The sequence below is a fragment of the Mus caroli genome, chromosome 1, assembly GCF_900094665.2.
Source record: "Mus caroli chromosome 1, CAROLI_EIJ_v1.1, whole genome shotgun sequence".
NCBI lineage: Eukaryota > Metazoa > Chordata > Mammalia > Rodentia > Muridae > Mus > Mus caroli.
Genome location: NC_034570.1, coordinates 60,738,955 through 60,761,933, shown reverse-complemented (window position 1 = coordinate 60,761,933; position 22,979 = coordinate 60,738,955). Strand labels below are relative to the sequence as shown.

The following is a 22,979-nucleotide window of genomic DNA, read 5'->3' as shown; positions in this document are numbered from 1 at the left end:
GGGGCATGAGCGATGAAGAAGCTGGGTGAAAGTTGGTGATGGCCTCAGCCAAAATTCCAAGTTGAAATTGAATCCGGTAAAGTTTCTTAGGAAGGGGAAAAAAGAAAAAGAAGACTTACAGCTTCAACAGAACTGTAATTCTACTAAGAAAAAGGTACGTCTGTCAGCTGTCACCAAACCAACCATGACTGGCTTTGTCATGCTTCTTTCTCCTTTACAGATAGGGGTGGAGGGAAAAAAAAAAAAAGCAAGAGGCGGTCAAAAAACTTGAGGAAGCCCTGACCCTTTAGATTCCATTTATAGTCTGAGCCGGAATGCCACCCCCCTGGACAGGCAAACCGTCCAATCCAGCCGCGTGTGTCAAGGTTCTATTAGGCACTAAGGGAAATATATATGCATGCCCTTATACCATTTAACACTCTGGGTCCACCCTCCAGACGCTGGGCTGCGGGTCAAGCGAGTCACACTGCTCTTCCAAGTGTCACTCTGACAGGTTCTTCTGGAGAAGATCCTTCTTTTGTTAACCCATCCTTTTAATCAAAATGGCACCAAAGAAAGACGTGAAGAAGCCCGCTGCTGCGCCTGCCCCAGCCCCGGCCCCGGCCCCTGCCCCAGCTAAACCTAAGGAAGAAAAAATCGATCTGTCTGCTATTAAGGTAACTTAAACAGGTGAATCGTTTTGGTCACTGAAACCAACGCTAAAGAACTCAAGGAATTTGTGGAGAATTTACTTTTCACTGAAAGGAAAGGCATTTCTCAGTGAACCCGTGTGTTTTAAAAGCTGGGAATCCTGCTTAATAACATGGGCTGGAGCATACAATCCCAGTGACGATATTAAGAGAGAATACTACATGGAGGTTTCTGTTAGCTCCTTTCCTGTTCAATCTTTGCTGATTCTGTTTTCCATTTTCCCCTAATTTGCCAAAGTACAATTTAGGGGGTGGGGGACATACAAATCTAAAGGTTTTGCAGTTACAAATGTCGAAAGAGTATACTAAATAAAATCTCCTTGGAAATTGGATCCCTGACTATAAAACGACATCATTTAAAAAAAAAAAAAAAAAGGCTTAGCTTGTGCTTGTTTGGACAGCTGACTGATAACCCAGTTGTCTTGGACACATCTATTTGACAGCTGTTTTACTTCATCTGAAAAAAAAAATTCTTTTTGCAATTCAAGCTAATTCCCTCTTCAAATTCACTTAATAAAATTTCATACATTGAGATCTCAGTGCAGACAATCATGCACTCAAGTGCTTCAGTGACTATAACTATTATCCTGTTTATTTATATACAGCATTTATTTCAGAATTTTAAGTTTCTTTTAAACCAAATTATATATATAATTTATATATATATATATATATATATATATATATATATATACCTGTCATTTTTATAGCTGTTGATCTGTGATGAGCCTTTTGCATCTTGATTTTGAACTAAGGAGACTGTGAATGATTTTTGTGTGGAGAGTTTGCTATGAACCAAGATTTCAGTTTCAGAGAAGATGACCTGCTTGGGAAAATGACGCATGCATGCATGTCCCTGTCACCTCGTGGCGGTGCTGAGGTCATCAGTGCACCTTCTTCTTGTCAGCTGGGCTCAGATTGGTCCTCGTAGCAGGTTGAAAATCTTCATCTAGGGAACCCTGCCTTATACGGAAAGGTAGAGTCAAAGTGCTCATGAGGTGATCCTTCCGTCCAAGCCAAGGCTCCTGTATGTAGTGCATCTGAAGTTTCAGGCTTAACGCTGCATCAGAGAGCAACCATGCTGGCCTACACACAAACATTCCACTGACTATCTGAATATAATCGGGGAACTTTTTTTTTAAATCTCTAAAATAACATTGAGTCAGAGCACGCTTGGATTTATGTGATGAAATCAAATATGGTCATACTTTTTATAACACACCAGCTGCATATGAAATGAAACGTGCTTCCAACATACAAGAATATCACACATGTTTAATCTTTATCTGAACCTGAAGTTATATTTGAAAAAACTTGGTCCTAAGATGTAGCATCATTAATGAATGTCCATTTAGGGAAAATGCATGTTGGATCTTCTGAAAATGTTTTTTGTTGTTGTTTTTTATTTTGAGGACAAGATGCATATAGTTAGTTCCTTAACAAGAACCCAAATCTTCATCCTCGGCAGCCGTAGTTGCCTTCTCTATAGGTGGACGCTGACTGCACAGCGTGCAAGTGTGATTACAGCTCCCACAGTACCTCCCAATTCTCTAGTGCTCCACTCTTCAATGGCTTTAGAACCGTAAGTGAGTGTCAAAGCCATTCTCTCACGTATTTATTGTGATTTATATGACAGTGTCATCCCTGTGGTTCTGGGATGAGCTTCTGAAAGGAAGGAAGGAAGGAAAGAAAGAAGGAAGGAAGGAAGGAAGGAAGGAAGGAAGGAAGGAAGGAAGGAAGGAAGGAAGGAAGGAAGGAAGGAAAACGCAGGAGTATACCACTAATGAAAGCAGGCTTTAATTTTTCTACCCAGAGAAATCATGTATCGGAAAGTAAGTAAATACACTTCCTTTAATATCAGTGTTTCAATCCAGAAATGAAGACAGTTACCTTTTCCAGCCAGCAGAGAAGTGGCATGTTCCTCTGTGTCAAGACACTGCTTTACCCACCCCCACCCACGTTAAATCGATGCTGGTACGAGCAAGAAACGCTAAGGAAGACTTCGAAGTTGTACGAATGAAGCATGCTCCACTCTCAGCTTTTCATTGGAATAGATTTTAAGGAGGAACACACACACACACACACAGAGAGAGAGAGAGAGAGAGAGAGAGAGAGAGAGAGAGAGAGAGAGAAGGAGGTAGAAATGGAGGAATCAAAGCAGACTCATTCATGTAAAGGAATGTAAATTCCTTCAATGATTTTGCCTCATCCATATGGAATCAGTACACATTTGGAAATGTTTCAGCAAAGCCCAAGAATATAATGCAATGTGAGAGCTTTATAATGTTTCATTTCATTCCAGTAGGTAACAGGGCTAATTAGAAAGTATATTATGGCATTTCCTATCATGATGCTTTTAATCTCTTGATGCTTCTAGATGGATTTCCTCATGTCAGTTATAAACTTTCTTCAAGCAGAGAAAATGAACATATCTATATACATATTCATTAACTTTCTGAAAACTCTATAAAGAACAAAACTTAATTGGATTATAAGATTTATTTGATGTATCCTGTAAAATTAGACATCTAACTATCCTTTACACTGTGGGTAATGCTTAAGTTTAATTATATATAAGACACAGCAGTAATTAAATTCATTCCTCAATATTTTTCTCAACTAAGACCCTGGTCCAATGTAACATATACCACATTTAATAGCTACATACTCAATTCTCCATGAACTCTGACCAATCTTGGATATTTTTGATTCGTTTGCTTGAATGTGCTTCCCCAATCTGACTCCCTGGTTTGTTAGCTATTTATTTAGAATGTTTCTCCAGTTCTTCCTGACATAAAACCTTTGAGGGTCTCTGAGCAAACGCTTACCAGATGTCCTACACCCATCGACATTTTTGTGAGTGTTTTTCACCAAGTCGCCCTGACATTTGAAAATTTGCATTAGTGCTTCAGGTAGTTCTCAGCACTCTTTGCCTTTAGAGAGATGGTATTTCCAGCACACACACACACAAAATTCCTAGGACTAGAACACCACTGCCTCCCAGGATCACACGGGAATTAAAACCACCATTATGACAGTGGGTGCAAATAAAGGGATGGATGTTAGCAACCAAACAGAGTGGTGAGCGGAAATAAGTAAGATAGCCACGTGTCTGGGTTTTAAAAGAACTTTAATATGTAAGTAAATATTTTTGCATGGTGCATGTATGTTGGCTGATAAGCCAGGATTGCTGTGAGGTGGGGACTTCTGTCACATGTTGAAATGTGTGGCTTAAATTCTAATTTGCATTGTATTAGTGCCACAATCCGGTCATTCCTGAGGTGATACTGCAGGCAATTTACAAAAATCAGTAATAGTAAAGAAATGCATTGACAGAAACACTACCAAGTAATAAATCACCAAACAGTAACTGGCCACAGACTTGGAAAAGACTTAAATGTTCCATTTAATGAGTAAGTTCGTTGATCCAAGGAGGAAATGGAACCCACACGAGGTCCACCATCAAAGAACCAGTTACATGGCGAAGGTAAGACTTATCCAGCAGGGTAAATCTATAGTCAGTCGTGGTAAGCATTCAGCTACCTCTGGTTTCTAAAAAATAAGCTGCAGTCTTCTTAGTTGGAACATACAAGGATGTGTTTTCCGTGCAGGACTTAGCTGTATTTTGTCTGATTCTTTTGTTTTTATTACACGGCACAGTCCCGTGACGGCCAGGAGAGGGAGGAAAAGAGCCACTGCAGAGCTGTTCTGCAAGACTTTGACCTTAGCTGTTCTGAGCGGTCTTGTTTTTCACAGTTTCCCTTACCCTCCCTAACACCTGCTGTTGGAGAGTGACTCCTTGTATTTTTATAGCCAGAGGATGAAACTGTAAGCACTTCAAAGTCTTATTCACTTTGTCCCAACTTCCTGTAAAAAGTTATAAACCGAAATGGATAGAAAAATACGTCCACGTGTTAATGGCATGTTGAATCTCAAGTCAATTGTGGTTTTGTCCTATTAAACACTCAGACAAACCAAATCTAATCTTTAAATCTGCCAACATCCAGCTAATCTTCTGAGAAGAGGCCCCTATTTAATTTGACTAGCATTCTTTGAAGTAATAAGCAGAAATGAAATGTCACATATATAATGTGGTTAAATATTAACATTAACATCCTTTGGGGGGAAAGCATGAGACAAATATGTACTGTCAATCTATAATAAAAAAAAAAAAGAAAAGAAAAGAAAGGAAAAGAAGAGAAAAGAAAAGAAAGAAAGTGAACATGATTGATCTTAGGGAAGAAATAAAAAACATATTTCCCCATGGTTCAGCATCAGTAATGTCTTTTGTCTGTTACATTGTCTATACTGTGGGAGAACACAGCAGCTGAAATGGAATGGAGAAACGTTGAGGGGCAAAGCCTGGAACTCTCCCCATCGCGACATTTTGAAGTGTATGTAACTGAACAGGGTCTTTGCAAAGTATCACACAGTTTGCAAAGAAAGACACAACTTTACCGACTAAAATGTGAAAACTGCTTTTCATCTAAAGATAATTAAATCTGTGCAAGACGAGGAGACCATAAAGTGACAGAGCTGGATTTAGCCCTTGACATTTCAGTTCTGCAAATGAAACCCCTGGCAAGTTGTCTGTAGAAGTCATTCCATAATTGCCCAGCCTTAAGCACCACCTGACGGGTGGGAATTGTGGGAAGGGTTATATTTAGTCTGCTGAGACTGCACATTCTTCTCTTCCAACTGAGCGGCCTTTTGTATGAAGATAGGATGTCACCTACTTTACTTCTTCATCAATGCTACCACTTCAGTTTTTGCGCCCAACCAGAATCCCGACAGCAAAACCCGCCGTATAAAAGTATCAGTGGCTTTCAGAATATGCTAGTTAAATTTTAAATCATGTGGGTGATAAGTCCAATTGTTCTAGTCAGAAACTGATAATAGTGACTTGAAGCTAGGAGGAAAGGTTTCTCTTGGAACACTTTTCCTTCTGTCCTTGGGAGTGAGCTGTTTCTTAGCTACTGTGCGCGCCCAACAGTGTATTATCTCCAGCTCATAAAAATCCAGTCGACTTGAACATGCTGCTGTGAAATTACATTTTGATAAAACTATCTTTATTGCAATGAGTACGACATATCAATTGAGTTTTCAGATAGCCTGTCCTTTCCCATAGAGTAAGTTGTGGTAGGTCCTACTACCTAAAGGATGGAACATTCAAACCATATTAAACCCATAAGCAACCAAAAAAATCATTAAAGTATTATTATGTATTGAGGAAAAATAATCTAGAGAAGTTATTTAAACTAAAAGACACATGGTTTGTCCTGATAGCTAGAGTAAGATTTCCATTCTAAGGTCTATGTATACCATCACTCTCTAGAAGAATAATTAGTATTCATTTATCATGGCTGTCCCAAGAATAATTTCTATTCCAGAAAAATCATAATTTCTTAGCTACAATATTTTAAGTATTTACATTATGAAAATTAAAAAGTGGAGGAAATGCATTTTAATTTTTAAGAAATCACATGTAAATAAATAAATGTACAAAGAAAATGTCCAGCGTAAGAAATTGTAAAATTTTTTCTCAATTATTAATTAGGAAGACACGGGAGAGAAAACTGGAAAGGAGCAGACTTGGATCACATTTTGTAACTCGTATTAAAATTCACTTAGGTCTCTAGTACTTCCTACAGATCTGAACTGAGCTATTTTTAATTGCACAGTTTTGTGCTTAGGTGACAGAATTCAGATGACCAGTCCATGCCTGCTGAACATGGCTGTATCAGGCCAGTCTCATTTCAGACCAATGTACCCAACCATCTAATAGCTCTTATAACATGTCCTCATTGCTCTAGTTTCCCTCATTTCTATAATATTTTATAATGATCTATAATATTTTAATAAGAATCCTAAATACTTCTTTGATGAGCTCAAAGGTTCTTTCCATTGACCTTAAGAGACATTAAGGCTTAAGGTATTATGAAGCACACCATTCTAGTGGTTTCAAATATTATTTCTAATGGCCTTTTATGGTAGATGCTAAAAACCCTGTAAGATAAATTAGTTTAATTATTTCCATAAAGGTTGATATGTGTCTAACTCTGGTCTCTCTGCCAGGGAAGAAGGCAGAGAATACCCAACAATGTTCTCTTGGCTGGAAAGTGGCTCTGGTGACAGCAGCTTCTTTTCTTAGCTCCAGTCACTGGCATGCGTGCATCCCCCTGAAATGAGGAGCGCTTTGATCATTGTGGTGCAGGCTCCTCCCTAGGACATTTCCCTTAGTATTCAACACCATCCACTTCCCACATGCTCTTTAATGACATGGCTTCTTCTAAGATACTAAAATTTAACATAAATTAGTTCTCTATTTTCTTTAAGTGCATTGTAATACTTTGTCCTATAAAGTAATTCCATCTAGGAGCCAGAAAATTTATCTTCAGTCAGTGAACCAAACTTCACAGTCACTAGGAGAAAGGCAATTCTCAAAGCAGAGAAGTCTATCCCTGCAGTAAGAATTCTTCTTAGTAACAGGGATCTTTGAGACTGCTATGTACCTAAACTCAGCTCCAAATGTGAATGGATGAGCTATAACAAATGTGAAATGTGGCCTTTTATCAGCCAGGGAAGACAAAGACATGGGCTAAGATAATAAAGACGTCTTTAAAAAGAAACTGAAGATTGACAAATTAGAATTCTGGACTATAAGCATTTGTATAAAATCTAAAGTGAAATGCTAGAGGTATAAATATTAAAGAATTTTAAGTGAGCATGCCTACTATGTGTTGGGCAGTTCTAGGTGCTGAAGATGCTGTACTGATAAAGAACATACATTTTTTTTTCTGGAATGTAAACTTCATAAAAGAACAGATAAAGTTTCTGTCCTCATGGAATATTATACTCTAGAGGAGAACTTATGTTTGAAAGAGGAACTTGGGTCTACAGCCAGACCACCCCAAATGCACAGGGAGCATAGAGTATTAAGAGTCTAGTGGCTTTAATAAATGAAAAGTTCAATAGAGCTGTGACAGACACAAACCCAAGTACAATGCAAAGTCGGTGCTCTAGGGAGAGATGCAGTGTTAGAACACATCCAGATCCACATCAGAAACAAACTATGGGCTTTCAGCATTGGCCTGGGCTTCCCAGCAGGACAAGCAGTTAGGCTGACTGTCTTGCGGTGGGAAAAAAAAGCCAGGTCCAGTACAGGGAAGAAAGAATTCTTTGGATAAGAGGGTTTCTGACAAAGGCTGAGAAGAATGTCTAATGTGACAAGAGGAGAGAAGAGTGGTTGCATGCCAGGCAGAAAAGATTTGAGACACACCAAATGATGATCTCTAACCGAGACCCTAACCAAATGGCTGTGTAATCAGATCACACATTTGCTCAAAGAGCTGACGATATTGCTATTTAACAAGGAGGAGAAGCAAGACAGGGGTTTGCCGTTCTAACAGTGGATGGGAGATGAGTGGTTTCTCTCCTGTATTTTTGAGCACATAGCATAGATCTAACATTTAAAGTTTAATTTCCTCTCTGGATTAGCTATAGTTTATTATTTCTTGTGTCAACTGGTATGTTTACGCTTATATTTTGATTTTCAATAGGTAAAGAAAAAGCAAAGCTTTTATTGTTGATATGTTAAAGATTTAGAGAAATACTAGGATGAAGTAGTTTAACAGTTTCTTAGCACTTTATGGCTCCTATTTTAATAGTAACAACAAACCTTAATTCATCTAAGTAGAAAAATAGCTTATTCACAAGTAAATTAGAGTTTGGTGCTCACTTTGTAGTTTTTTCACAAGTTTTTATACAAATTTATCATGTTTCCTATGTATGCAAGGCCACCACATCTTTCCATCTGAAAAAAAAAGATGTAATATGAAGAGTATCATTATGTACAATGGGGCAACCTCAATGGAGTATTTACAGTTACTAGCTTCACTAAAGATATATGCTAGCTCTCAATAATGATTAGGCAATTCAGATTTAGGGTTACAAATACATAGATACAATTTCATCAAATCTAATACCACAAATACCAATTACAAAATTTCACTGTAATGACTCAAAGCATTTCTAATCTTTCTGTTAACTATCATTCCCCAATAACCTTTAAAAATATCATATTTTCAATCATGTTAAAAACATGAAAACACATTTACTTAGGTGCTACTACCTTAAAAAAATTATATTATCATTTGTCATTTAGAGAATCAAGGTCCTAGGAGATATTTTTCACAATTTTAAACTGTGGGGCAAAAGTGATATATACTTTTAATATTGTGATTAGCACCTAATAATCACACAAAATAGCAACTAGTATTGTAATATTTTCATATGTCCACGTAATTATGTATTTTTAAGAGGTGGTGCATTCTTAGCTGTTCATTTCTCTAGAACGGTAAGAGCATAAGTTGAAAATACCGAGCAAGACACACTTCCTGCTTTTTATGAGTAACTTCCTTAAGGACACATGCAGAAGTCACAATTCACCTCACATCTTCTTTATTCCTTTGAGCTAGGGGAAGTGTGTCGAGAATGATAACCCCCATGTCTGAACTCCAGTGAACACTCTAAAACTGATCTTTCCCCCAAAGCCATGCCAGCTTTTCCCATTTTCAGATAAGCTGCTATAAAAGCCCATTGCCTGCAATTCCCTTAAACACCTTTAAAATGTTGAAGTACTATTTTGCACTCCATGAGCCTTACTTTAGGTTATTTTATTCTTGGTCTGTAGACTGCGCCATAAAGTGTTGGACAGGGAAGCTTGGTTTTAGTAAGAACTTAGCAACAACAACAACAACAAGATACAAAATGGATGTGTCAGTTTCCTTGCTTGCTAAGAATTTCAGAAATAAAAATATACAAATAGTCATTCTCTGTAAAGAAAATGGGAGAGGAAGGATGTCTTCAAGCAAAATGCTAAGAGATGAAGGGGGGAGATGGAAAGGGAGACGCCAAACCATTCTCTTTTTTTAAAGCTTAGGTTATACTCCTGCTAATACTGATTATAAAGACTATTCTTTAATGGTGATTTGGGAACCCGATCAGGTTGCCATGTGGCTGTATCCTAAGAAACACCCAGAGCACTCAATGCCTTTTCAAGACCTCAGAACTTTACCATAAGGGGCCAAGAATTGGAGAGTGTTCTTTCTATAACAGTTACTATTTCAAACCTCAACCCAGTCTCATCCATGAAGTTCCATTAATACCCAGTCTTGCTGACTAGACACTTGCAAGGTCCATAATTACATATCAGAAGCCCGAGCCCTAGATGAATCCCAAGTTTTCCACGAGCAATGGAATGTCTTAAGAAGGACAGTTGCAGGGAACATCTCAGAGATAAAGACCATAAAAGTACTGACAGGCTTCAGTCTCACCAGGGCTGTTCACGTCTAGATGCTGGTTTCCTAAAAATAGCCCCAGGGTACATGTCTCTCTTTCCCTTTGCCCTAAGAAAGCTAAAGAACTCCTCCAGGAGGAGTGGCAACTGCCCTGTGAAATCTGATGCTAGATATGAGGTCAGTTTGCCCAGAAATAAAAGGAAGCCACAGAGAGGTTAAGACTCCACTCAGGGATCAGAGCTGCCTTCAGTTTATCCTCCAGCTCCACTGCTGTTTCGCAGCCTAGAACTCCATCATGGTGGGTCCTACAAGACAACAACGATATGTCATTTATAGGAGGAGACAGTTAGGCAACAGGAGCAGCCAGGCAGACAAGGAATAGGATGGAGGACAGAATCTATTTAGCACAAGGTTTTTGGAACCTACTATTGGTTTCCATGAGCTAGGTTGAAGATAGAAGAAATTACTTGGAACTGTTGCACCAGATGGAAAAATTCATCTTTTTTCTCAGAACAGGCGTTTGTGCTTCACCAGCTTTTGCTATATCATGCAAGATTCATCTAAATTTAGAAGGGGGATAAAAGTACAACTATAGTGTTGCTTTAAAATAGAATTCAGTGATAACCGGTAGCTAAAGTTAAGAAAACTGCATCTGATTCTTCATTGTCATATACTAGTATCAAATACGTTAATTAGACAGAAAGACTTTTAAAGGGTGGTTTTTATATGTAATTTTATTTGCAGTTTTAAATATATACCTTATCTGGCATATGCTAAATATAGACAGCTATGGCATTTTCTAGGAAGTGTTCTGTTTAGCATTTTTTAATATTTTACATGGTTAAGATATAGAGAAAGGATTTCCAAGTTATCTTTTGCAATAGATTTTATGCTCCTAGGTTCAGAATTGCCCTCACACACTCTTCCTGTGCCATTGTACCTACCTGGTTCCCTAAAGGCCTCAGAGGAAAGAGCACTCTTTCTGTCAATGCATTTGAAAGTCCTCTCTTTCTCTCTCTCTCTTGCCACCACAGTCCTTCAGTGCTGACCAGATTGCCGGTAAGTGACTGAGCAGCTCTTCCCTAGGAAGAGCTCTGCCTGTCTTTGAAATTTCCCTAACTCCACAGCATGTTCCTTTGTGGCTCAGACTGTTCGTGTCTATGCCATGCCTGTACTCAGAATAAGTGGGCTGACTTCTGGAGCTCATTCTGAAGAGAACTCAGGGAATGAGCTGGACATGCTCATAAATCAGGACGCTTATTTCTGGTTAAAATATTCTTTATGATTAATTTCTTTCTAACAGATCGAGTTCTCTAAGGAGCAACAGGAGGGTAAGTTTAAAAGCTGTAGCCGTTTATATGTGCGGACTCAGAGGTGACAAGTGAGAAAACCAAGTCCCTTGGGATGAGCTAAGTGCTGTCTAATTATCCACACTGGTGCTGCTACTCTAAATATAAATTGCTTTCAATCACTCTAAATATAACCCTGTATAACTGAAGCCCTTGGTTAGAGTCAGTAATCAAAGCTTTAAGGAAATTAAAAATAGAGCTTTAATAAGTCCTTATAGCCACTGATTTCCAAATAAGATGAATTTGATACAATAGGGAAAGATCGTATATGATATAGTCACAAAAGGATCTAGGTTTTAGAAAACTAATTTACTAATTAAAACCCTAGAGAGAGATTCGATAAGACTGAAGTGTGCAATTTGAAAAATGAAACTGATAATAAAAACTGCCTTAATTGTCAAATCCACCCAATTTCTGTGGAAATGGGATTGTAGGATGGAAGTGAATTCATAGATGGAGAAAGGGCCTGGTCCAGCATTTCTCTAAGAGATACAGGACAGATGGCTGGGGAGGTGAAAGTGCTTTCTTCCTCAATGATCAAAGGATTAGTAATAGCATCATCATTCATATGAATTCAAACTAACTAGAAAGTTCTTTCAGGAACAGGTACTATCAGTGAGTCTCAATTTAAAAAAAATTTTTTTTTCTCCTGTATGTATTTAGAATCAACAGGGCCAAATATCCCGAGCAAGCTCAATTATTGGATTGGGGAGTTTAAGGAGAAATCTTTTAGGGTGAAGTCATCACACAATGTGGATGAACTAAGCAAAATTTGTTTGTAGAAAGGAGAGATAGAAACAGTTTCATTATGTGATGTTATATAAGTCAGGTGATTTGGTCATAATAATGTATACTGTATTATAGCAAATAATTATGAGTTATTACTAACAGTTCTCTACCTAAAGTTTTCCACATTGATCAGTCTCCTTCAGGATCATGTTACATATGATGTTATCTGGGTTCCAGTTTAGGACAAGAGATTATTTGCTGTAGTACAGGTTACTGATCCCTATAGCATGGTTGATGGACTCATGGAGACAGTTTAGATCAATGGTTCTCAGCCTTGCTAAGGCTGCAACCCTTTCATTGGGTCTTTGTGTGCTGATCCCAACCATAAAATTATTCCTGTTGCTATTTCATAACTGTAATTTTGTTACTGTTGTGAATCGCAGTGTAAATATCTGATATGCAGGATGTCTGATACATGACTCTGGGAAAGGGTCATTCAACTTACAGGTTGAGAACCAATAATTTAGGTGATTGGATGACTTACAATTCAAGATCATGTAAACGTATGCTATGAAAGATTTGTCTTAAGGAAATGATGATTCTAATTTGTTTAAAAATACTTTTAATGAATGATGTAGCTACATCATCAGCCCTGCCTCCCAGTCCTCTCCCATTCTAATTTATAATGCCTCTATGACTGCCAAACTATTGCTGAACCAAACAACGAACAATTCAAAAACTCTTGGTGAGACAAATGTACTTAAAGTGTGGAGTACGAGATCCATCACCCAATACTGAAAACAGGTTTAAGCCCCCGAATTGAATAAACATTGGTATATTGACCTGGTTTTGTTTTTGTTTTTTGCTTTGTGTCAGAAAAACAAATGTAAACTAATCAAACTAAGTGGAAATTCTATGCTTTCAGAATAAATCAAGACCACTTGAATTTGTTTCCTTGCTTAGTGGATGAAGAACATTGTTCATACCGTTCTATCTGGATTGAAGGAAAGGGAGGGAAAGGCAAAGATAATTACAACAATTTGAAGGTTTAGGTCTTGTGCTGTCTGTTAGCACGACCACCAGCTACATGTGCCTACTTAAACATTAATTTTTAAATTATAAATGCTAAAGTCTGAATCTTAAAGCTCACCACTTATATTTGTGTTCAAAACCACCATTAGAGGGCAGGTGGAGAATAATTTCATCACCAAATACTTCAGAATCACTGTGGTTCTGGGCAAAAGATCACATGATGCATTCTTAGAGGTTAAATAGGAAAAACTGTTAAGTTTTGCTTGCACTGTTGTCTGTGGAGACAACTCCACTTTGTACTTGAGGTTCAGCAAAGACCACAAACAATACATAAACAACAGGGTGTGGTGAGAACCTAATCAAATGTGGTTTATATATCCAGCCAGGGAAGGAGTTTACCAGTCTGTGTTCTGGAACCTTGAAGAGAGTAGCTAAGCCTTGGGCTAAAAGTCTAGGATTAAAAAAATTACTTCTCCAGCCTCTGCCTTTAAGTTATCAAAAGATAATGTCAGAGAGATTCCATTACAGCCATAAAAATCCCATCCCTACACCAGCATCTGAGCTAGGCAACTGCAAGTTCTCGGAGCACCATGCCTGGCGTCTGAAGCCAGAAGCAGGAGGACTTCAGTTCCACGTGACCTTTGGAAAGACGAAAAATAGCATGTGACTCATGAAACCACAAGGCACAAGCATTTTTTTTTTTTCCAGATTGGGGCAGATTCTGGTGAGATTGCCCAGGATCTAATAAAGAATGATAACATGGCCTAAAGCTTATTGTGTATCCATGATCAGCCTGATCTTAGATTAAAAAGCACCGGGATAGTAAGACAGGATATCAGACAGAGTAATCTTTTCTGACAGCACATTTTGTTGAAGACCACCCCTAGCCTACAAAGAATGGTTCCAGTTCTGAGACTTTATTCACCAATTGTTACGTTGTTGTTAGTGTTAACTCCAGTAAATCACCACCTTGACTCTCAGGTTTTCTAGAATTTTTCATTTAGTTAAGTTTAGATATTTCCATTAAAATGCCTTATTGGTTCCCATATGCATTTGTAGCCCTCATTCCAGTCTGCTTGCTACATATTTCTGAATTATTATAGTGATAATTGTGTGAAGGTGAAGTAGTGTGATCAAAATGGAATTAAAGGACATAAAGTACCCAGCAGATAAGTCATAATGAGAAAGGGCACTTCTAGATATACTTTTAAGAAACACACATATTTGTGGAAATGAGTAAAACAGCCCAGTCTGTCTGTAAATATCCCAAGTTCAGTAACATGCTGGGACTCTGCAGAGTGCTACACTGGAGAAAACTAGACAGAGGAGAAAATGTAATGTCTGCATTATTTTCTTACAACTGCATGGCAATCTATAATCATCTTCATTAAATGTTAATTTTAACATATGTTTTTAAATTATAAACATGTTTAGGTCATATGGGTTATTCTGGGGCTAAATCAGAGTTAAATGAACATATCAGAACAATTGACCTAAAAATCATTTTCCCTCTGAATCAATTATAAGAGCCTCCTAGAATCAGATACTGAGGTGGTTAAATGGCATTGTAAAACTTACAGTCATATCTCACACTTCCAACTTTAATAATAATAATAATAATAATAGCTATTTCTGGAGGAAACTACTTGAGAAGACAGCCTATAAAGCTTGATCCCCAAAAGAAGATGTTTCTCCAAATGTAGTAAGTTTAGATTAAACTCACATACAATAGCCCCAGCTGGAAATTTGCTTTCTTGACATTTTATTAGCATTGCCAATTAATAGAAGGACCATTTGGAGACTCCTAATCTTTCTCAAGGCATCAGAATATTTCAAGTGACTCCTACTGCCCACAGAGGCAAAGGAAATATGAACCATTATAACCGGGAGCTCCAATGATCATAATTAAAAACTAATTCCACATTAATAATAGTCTGACTTAAAACTAGAAGTGCTGCTTTAAAACAATCCCCACAGAAAAATCAAAAGGGTTTTCCAGTGACTGTGTGATAGACGGAGACAGCTTGAGTGGTTGTTGAAAATTGTAAAACAGAGAAGAGTTTGAACTGAATCTGTGAAGGACCTGGGGTTAATTAGAAGGTCTCTGGAACTAAAAAGCCGGTGCCCACCAGTGCCTGAACACCTTGTGTTTCTTGCAGACTTCAAGGAGGCATTTCTCCTGTTTGACAGAACAGGTGAATGCAAGATCACCTTAAGTCAGGTGGGAGACGTCCTCCGGGCTCTGGGCACCAATCCCACCAATGCAGAGGTCAAGAAGGTTCTTGGGAACCCTAGCAATGAAGGTAGGTTTCTGTAAGGTCAGTGGAACTCGGGGAGGGACTCCCACGCAATAGAGCTCAGTTGTTCCTGATGGTTCTCTCCTCATCGATGGAAAACCTCTGCTTGTTTCCATTCAAAAAAGAAAAAAGCTGGAAGTGTGATAAAAAACATTACACTGGAGAAGAGAGGGCAAGTAAAGACGAGAGCATCCTCCCCAGCATCAAATCGGAGCCCAGGGCTAAGCAGACAGGGCATAGACTAGCACACGTTCTTTTTCAGAGCTCATACCTTCAAAGGCAAAAGAATATTTGTAAAACTTGGTTTAATTTTAATTCAGATATAATAACATCACCTCCTTCTTTCCTCAATCTCCTCCCTTGTCCCTTCCTTCCAACCCTTCCCATGCCTACCCCTTATTCCCTCTCAAATTCATGGGCTCTTTTTCTTTTATTGTTATTTTTACCTATGTGTATAAATATATAAACACAACCTTTTGAGTCTGCCTAGTGTTGCTTGTGTGGTATCATGGCTAACCACTTGATGTTGAGTAATCAAGTAAGGGAATCATTCCTGGGAAAGATGAGATCTCCTTCTCTCATCATTCCTTAGTTGCCTGTAGTTCTTTGTCTAGAAGTGAGGTCCTCTTAGATTTCCTGCGTCCATGCTATCATGTCTAATCCTGTCCATGGTCAGGTTCTGTTAGGAGGCCATGTTGTTGCCGTGTTATAGGTGCAGAGTCTCTTTCGTTTCTAGGAGGCACAGTCTCACAGCAGAATTCCTGATCCCCTGGGTCTGACAATTCCTCATTTTGACAAAGACATTGCATATAGCTAAAATACAACACATTTTCTATAAAAACACATTTTGTTTACAGCAGTGAACAATCATAATAGTGTCCTTCTGGAGAACACCAATTCCTTGATGAACAGCAGTGAGAAGAAAGCCACAGTGCTCTGAAACACACCTTCTGACCTCCTTATCCAATGTACTTTGGCTTTGCTTCAGTGACCATTTGAAAGGAACTCAGCCATCTTAATTAAGAATTGACAGTATTTTGTATTTCCAATCAATTATTTATATAAAACCTTGAAAACCTTAAAGTGAACCCTGCATTGTGTCTCCCCAGGTAAATCCTGGACCAAGAGTCAGTGAGGCACATTGAGGGGAATTACAGAAGTCACTCACTCCATATGGAAACCCAGCCATGAGCCGGAACGAGGAAATTGCTTTTAATCCCAATGGCTCAAGGCAAAGTATAATAACTACTGGAAAATGTGACTCTAAACAAAAAAGACAAGACACAAAATGGAAGTTTCTTCAAGTAGAAATTTGGGCTGTTTGTCTTTACATTTAGGGAAAAAAATGAGGGGGTGAGCAAATGATCTTGTGCTTTTCATGATGACTAAGTACGTACTGGTGATTATTCCTTCACGTACTGGAGAGAGAGAGAGAGAGAGAGAGAGAGAAACAAAGAAACAAAGAAACAAAGAGAGTAAGTAAGATAGATTTCAAAAGCTTGCCTCTATATGGGTCAGCCTGTCTTTCTGAAGACATGAGCAATGTAATCATGCAGAAAGATGGTAAGAGAGGGTGGTGGTGTGAGGACGCAGTGTAAACCTCATGTTCATGTGGTCGTCATCTCACTTAGAAGCATCCCTCAGTGACAAAGTCATTAGGTAAGTGCTCATTGACTCAACACCCAAATGCAATCTTTCTATAACCCAGTGTGCTAGATTCCTTCTGTGAAAGAAGAGGGAAGTTTTTATTTCCCTATTTATATAATTTCATCCATATATGCATGTGTAAATGTGAGTATATATACATATACACATATACACACACATATATATATGCACAAATACATACATATATGTATACAGACACAGATACACACATACACATATATATCATATATACATATACATATATATATGATATATATAATATGATATCTATATACAGTCTCTGGCTGGTAATTAGAAAAGAGTGAGAATATCACAATATTTGACACACACTCTTTTCTCATGGGCTTCTTTTTAAAAATTACTTCAAATTTACTCAAGGAGTCAGAGGCTCAGCAAAAGCTCAGGCATAGGGGGCATATGTAATTAAGATTCAGTAAGGGTTTTACTGTATTTGTATGATTATGGGAAGTTATATATTGCTTCACTGGTGCTTATGGAATATAGTAAATCATAGTACTAATAAAATTTATTAACTGATAGCTTTGTCCAAACCATTTTAACAAGATTTTCGAGCACTAGGTTTATTAAATCTCACAGTGATACTTTAAAGTGTTTCTATCTTGAAATTGAGAATACAGTGTACAAAGAAGGAGTAAAATTGAGCCAAGCTGAGGAGCTGGAGAGAAAGCTCAGCAAGTCAAACGTACTTACTGCAGAGGACTCAGGTCATGTCCCTAGCATGCACATCAGATGGCATCCAACCAGTAACTGCAGTTCCAAGGGAGCTAACGTCCAACTCACCCTCGGCAGGTACCAGTGAACCTGTGGTCCACATTCATACATTCAGGACCATACACATATGTGTACAATAAAATAATTTAAAGAGAAAAAAGGAGCTGAGCCACATTTGGGGGTACCCACTTTTAATCTCACCACTTTCAAAGTAGACACTGAAGGCTCAGAAATTCAGTCAGTCTCAGTTCCAGGGCAAGTTGAAGGCCACTCGGGACGAGTCAGCTTATCTTTAAAAACTCATCATGAACAGAAAGAAAGTGGCTAACAAAGTTGTGAATGCTAAGCTAAGGATAAAGCTTGCTACTGGAACTGCAGAACTCAGGCTCTTGTCTGTTATCCTGTGTTTTGTCAGATTAGTAGTTTATCCACTGAAATTTAAGTTAGGGGAAGGTTTTAAATGAATATTTGGTTTATAACTCAGAGGTGGTATTTTACAGGGGTTACTAACTCTGCAAACCACAATTCTCTTCCAGAGATGAATGCTAAGAAAATCGAGTTTGAACAGTTTCTGCCCATGATGCAAGCTATCTCCAACAACAAGGACCAGGGAGGTTATGAAGATTTCGTTGAGGGTCTGCGTGTCTTCGACAAGGAGGGCAATGGCACCGTCATGGGTGCTGAACTCCGCCATGTCCTCGCCACTCTGGGTAAGGGTTTCATTTCAATGGGCTCAGTAGGAGAGATCGTCCAGGAAAGGTTATGACAGAAAAATCATGTCATAATCAGAATAGTCAGGGGAAAGGCTACAGAGGAAAAAATGGAAAAAATAAGAGTCAGTGACTATGTCTGTTGGCCTCTGTGACAGTGAGTTTGTTTTGGGGTGAAGTAATAATGTTTCAAGAAGCCCATGGCTGATCGCTTATGGTGGGAATTTGAAAATATTCTGTTTCTATCTTATTGCTAAACCTCGAGTGTTTTGCTTCCCCAGGAGAGAAGATGAAGGAGGAAGAGGTAGAAGCATTGCTGGCAGGCCAGGAGGACTCCAATGGCTGCATCAACTATGAAGGTACAGCCAGCCTCACCTCATTAAGGAGAGTTTCATTTTCAACTTTATTTTACTCTTCTCTATTGACATATATGACTTATTATAAATAAATTGCCTCATTCTGAGATGCTGCCTGAGGACCCAGGCAGATATGCAGAATTAATTTTGGAAATCCCATGTGGTCTCTTACAGTTTAACCTGTGTTTCCTTATGTTTTCTCTTAGTTTATCCACAATATCCCTGAAAGACAGGTAGGGCTTAAATTAGAGTCAAGTACAAAAATCAGAAGAAACTGGAGGTCCAAGAGATTTAGTTACTTATTGATGATCAAACTGTTCACAGCAAGACTGGAACTAACTTAGTTCTCATCCGGCTAGTAGTCTTATTTACATAAAGAATCACTTCATAGCAGATGTGGTAGCATACATTTGTAATCTAGGAAGCTGAAAGAGGGGAAGCCCAGGGGAGGGAAGGGGGCCAGAAGGAAAGAGGGAGAAAAGAAAACACTGATGGACACATAACCACAGGGGTGGGTGAGGGTGAGAGACAGAGAGGTGGTGGGAGAATACCATCTTATGGTAGCCAGTGTTTACCGCCCCCTACCAGTTTATAGCAGGTTCAGACAAAGCACATGAAAGCAATATATACACAACTTAAATATTTAAAATAAAGCTGCTTAATATTATTTGAAAATGTAAATATTTCCAATAAACTTTAGCTTCTACACTAAAAAAGACCAGCTACGTTTCAATAAATCTATGTTGTCAGCTTTAATGAAAATATGTACTTACAATGTTCCAAGTTTATATAAAGCACTATAAAAAGAGGACAGGAAAGGAGAAGGGATGAAAAGAGGAAAGAATAGAGGCATTCAGTCATGCCAGACAGTCTCCACTAGAAACATTAATTAAATTGCACCTTTTACCCATAAACAACTCCTATTTGGTTGTTGTTATAAATATATTATATACAATTAGCTCTAATAATATTGTTGGAACAAATAGGCAGTCATCAGGAAAATAAATTTAAATCTCAACTTTTTATTCAATTTGACTTTTTCTAACTCTTACCTGTGTATATTGTCCAACAGCTTTTGTCAAACACATCATGTCTGTCTAAACGGAGTTTTCAAGGTAGACATCTATCCTCTCTTTGATATGTAAGGCTTGGGTGATATTTTGTTTAAAAAAAAAAACCAACAACTTCATAGCCTATGCTTTAGATACAGTGTTGGCTCCTAACCGCAAGTTATTTATATTAACCAGAATATGTCCTCCTATTTTTTTAAACTCTACCATAATTAAACAGTAGAATTTTAACTAACAAGAGACTAGTTAATTTAGTTTTCATATAACGCTACTGAAAATATTGTCCTAAGTTCTTTAAATAACAACATTAGCTTTTAACAATTACTTTTCTAACAAACTATGTTGTAACAGTTCAAATTCAAGTGACAGCAATTGGGCTTTTAAAGCAAGAATGTCATTTGCCTTGAGAATGTTGGCTCATTGTTTTGTCTAGAGTGTTCTTTCCAAAGATATGCTATTAACATCTAACTTGTTTCCATTCCCTCACCCCCACCCCGCAGCACGCAATGTTGGGGAAGACTGGCCAGTTCAAGAACACCTATGGCTAACTGTCAATACCAGCTTACCACCACGCAGAAGATCAAACAATCTAGACCATTCTAGATGGAAGGATTCCCTGAATTTTTATAAGCCTTGAGTTTTCATGACAAACATGTCTACAGTTGATAATCTCAAGTCCACACACCACCGTTATCATCTACTTGGGTCCACAACATTCTTAAAATACGACATCAATAAATTTGGTCAGTCTGAAATACTCAAATTGTGTCGTGTCTTACTTTTTTGTTTTATGAAAATAGTTTTTAAGAATTTAATTCTGCCGGGCGTGGTGGCGCACACCTTTAATCCCAGCACTCGGGAGGCAGAGGCAGGCAGATATCTGAGTTCGAGGCCAGCCTGGTCTACAGAGTGAGTTCCAGGACAGCCAGGGCTACACAGAAAAACCCTGTCTCGAAAAAAACAAAAAATCCCAGCACTCGAGAGGCAGAGGCAGGCGGGTTTCTGGGTTCGGGGCCAGCCTGGTCTACAGAGTGAGTTCCAGGACAACCAGGGCTATNAAAAAAAAAAAGGAGAATTTAATTCTTATGGAAAATACTTTTAAAAAATTGATGAGTATGTATACCACTGCAGAGCCTGATAAGAATGCTTTGTGGATAAAGGCATGTGCTACCAAGCCTGGAGACCTTCATTCTATCCCCGGGATGTACATGGTGAAAGAAAAGAAGAGATTTCCACACTTGTCCTCTGATCACAATATGCATGCCACTCCCTTCTCCCTACATATGCACACAAATCAAGACAATCAAATGAATAAATAATAAACACAAAAAGAAAAAAATAATGTCATTTCCATCTATAAAGCAATAACAGATGGAATAATAAAGAATTATATATTAATGAAAAAGTTAAACAGAGAACCATGGAAATTCAGATAGGAGTCAGGGCATTTTAATAAACTATGGTAAGGTAAAGGTAAAATTGGGTCCTTCAAATTTATGTAAATTATTATTTATAGATCATTCTATTTCGTTGAAGAAAAATTCAGGATTATTAGAGACATGAAGATGCATTTGACATTTGTCTCTGATGACTTCAAAAATAAGAGCCACTGTGACCTCATAGCTGTCGCTTAAGAAAGAAAGGGGGGGGGAGGAAGGAAGGAAGGAAGGAAGGAAGGAAGGAAGGAAGGAAGGAAGGAAGGCAGGCAGGCAGGCAGGCAGGCTCTGCATGTTGAAGGAATTATTGCTCAGGAGCTCAGGATTCGGTAGATTGTTGTGCGTCTCCTCTCTGACCTCTTCCACTTTCCATGCACAGGTGTCCACATCTCCGCTTAGCTCCTCACAAAAACTAAGTGTAAAAGTTCACAAAATAAACTTTATATCCTCGATGTATCACATACACCTTTCCACAGAAGACTCTGAAAGGAAGTAATGTCAGTGCTGTGTGCTTGTCCCTACCTCCCTGAAGAGATAACAGTAACAAGGAGGATTTTATAAACCCTCTCAGAAGTTCCTGCCTACGTGTACCTCCTGGGAAGGTCTGTTGGCAGCTTATGTCAACAAGCTCCTCCTGTCTTTCAAAAGTTACTTGCACTCTTGTCACTGATCTGGACTTTTGTGGCTAAGCTGGGCCATGGCAATCACATGTTTGAGGAAAGTGAACTATGACCTCATGAGCTTTTAAAGCCAAGTTTACCTAAAACCAAGAACCAGAAATGCCTCTGAGGGCATACCACCACGGAGAAGTTTCTAGAAGAATGGGAATCTGCGCCTGCGCTTCCCTTTATGGGGAACACAGACCCATGCCACTGAGAATGTCCCTAGTGAATTGAATTTCTAAGTGTATTTCATTTTAATGTAAGATTTTATTTAATGGCTACACGTTCCTCATGACTATCATACTGAACAGCAAGGGTCTCGATACACACTTATTTTTAGTTATTACATGAGAGAATTGAACTGTTTTTTTTTTAAATGTGAAAGCTTCACATATAAAATTGACAATTGTTAAAACTTAAATCATGTTTTCAAGCTTCGGTGTGGTAGTGCATGCCTTTAACCCCAGAGCACTTGAAAGGCAGAGGCAGATGTATCTCTGAGTTTGAGGCTACCCTGGTCTACAGAAAGAGTTCCAGGATAGTCATTACACAAAGAAACTCTCTCTCTCTCTCTCTCTCTCTCTCTCTCTCTCTCTCTCTCTCTCTCTCTCTCTCTCTCTAAAATAGTCTCTCCAAACACATAAAGGTCGGTGTACAGAAAATGATTGCTACATATAGTTTAATTAAAAAGGACTCTTTTTTTTTTTTTTTGATCTGTGGTGTACATTTCTTTACATTTTTTTTCAAGCTAGAAAAGCATTATGTCTATGTGGTAAAATTGTTAGTTTTGAGCCTTATGTAGAATGCTTTCCTCTCAAGATTTTACAATGGTGCTTTAACCCGCCCCATGGGATAACTTCAGCACACTGTCATGGGACCTAACCTTCTTAAATTACCATGTGTGAAGCGTCCATAACTCAAGTAACAGCAGGTGCAAAAATGGAGCTGCA

At 38.4% G+C, this 22,979-nt stretch overlaps 1 protein-coding gene across 3 annotated transcripts; it reads left to right on the top strand.

The window, feature by feature from the left end:
- The first annotated feature begins 80 nt into the window (after positions 1 to 80).
- Myl1 (myosin light chain 1) lies at positions 81 to 20,694 on the top strand. 3 transcript variants are annotated; one of them, XM_021165950.2, is made up of 8 exons: positions 81 to 154; positions 438 to 656; positions 11,292 to 11,319; positions 15,258 to 15,401; positions 18,332 to 18,505; positions 18,787 to 18,864; positions 19,934 to 19,976; positions 20,432 to 20,694. In XM_021165950.2, exons 2-7 carry the CDS (start codon positions 543 to 545, stop codon positions 19,960 to 19,962), a joined length of 567 nt encoding a protein of 188 aa, XP_021021609.1. In that variant the 5' UTR covers positions 81 to 154; positions 438 to 542; the 3' UTR covers positions 19,963 to 19,976; positions 20,432 to 20,694. The 3 variants fall into 3 exon arrangements, with proteins under 3 accessions (XP_021021609.1, XP_021021623.1, XP_021021615.1); XM_021165964.1 differs by lacking the exons at positions 81 to 154; positions 438 to 656; positions 11,292 to 11,319 and adding exons at positions 10,197 to 10,286; positions 11,023 to 11,047; XM_021165956.2 differs by lacking the exons at positions 81 to 154; positions 438 to 656; positions 11,292 to 11,319; positions 19,934 to 19,976; positions 20,432 to 20,694 and adding exons at positions 10,221 to 10,286; positions 11,023 to 11,047 and having other exon boundaries at positions 18,787 to 19,006.
- Positions 20,695 to 22,979: the final 2,285 nt, after the last annotated feature.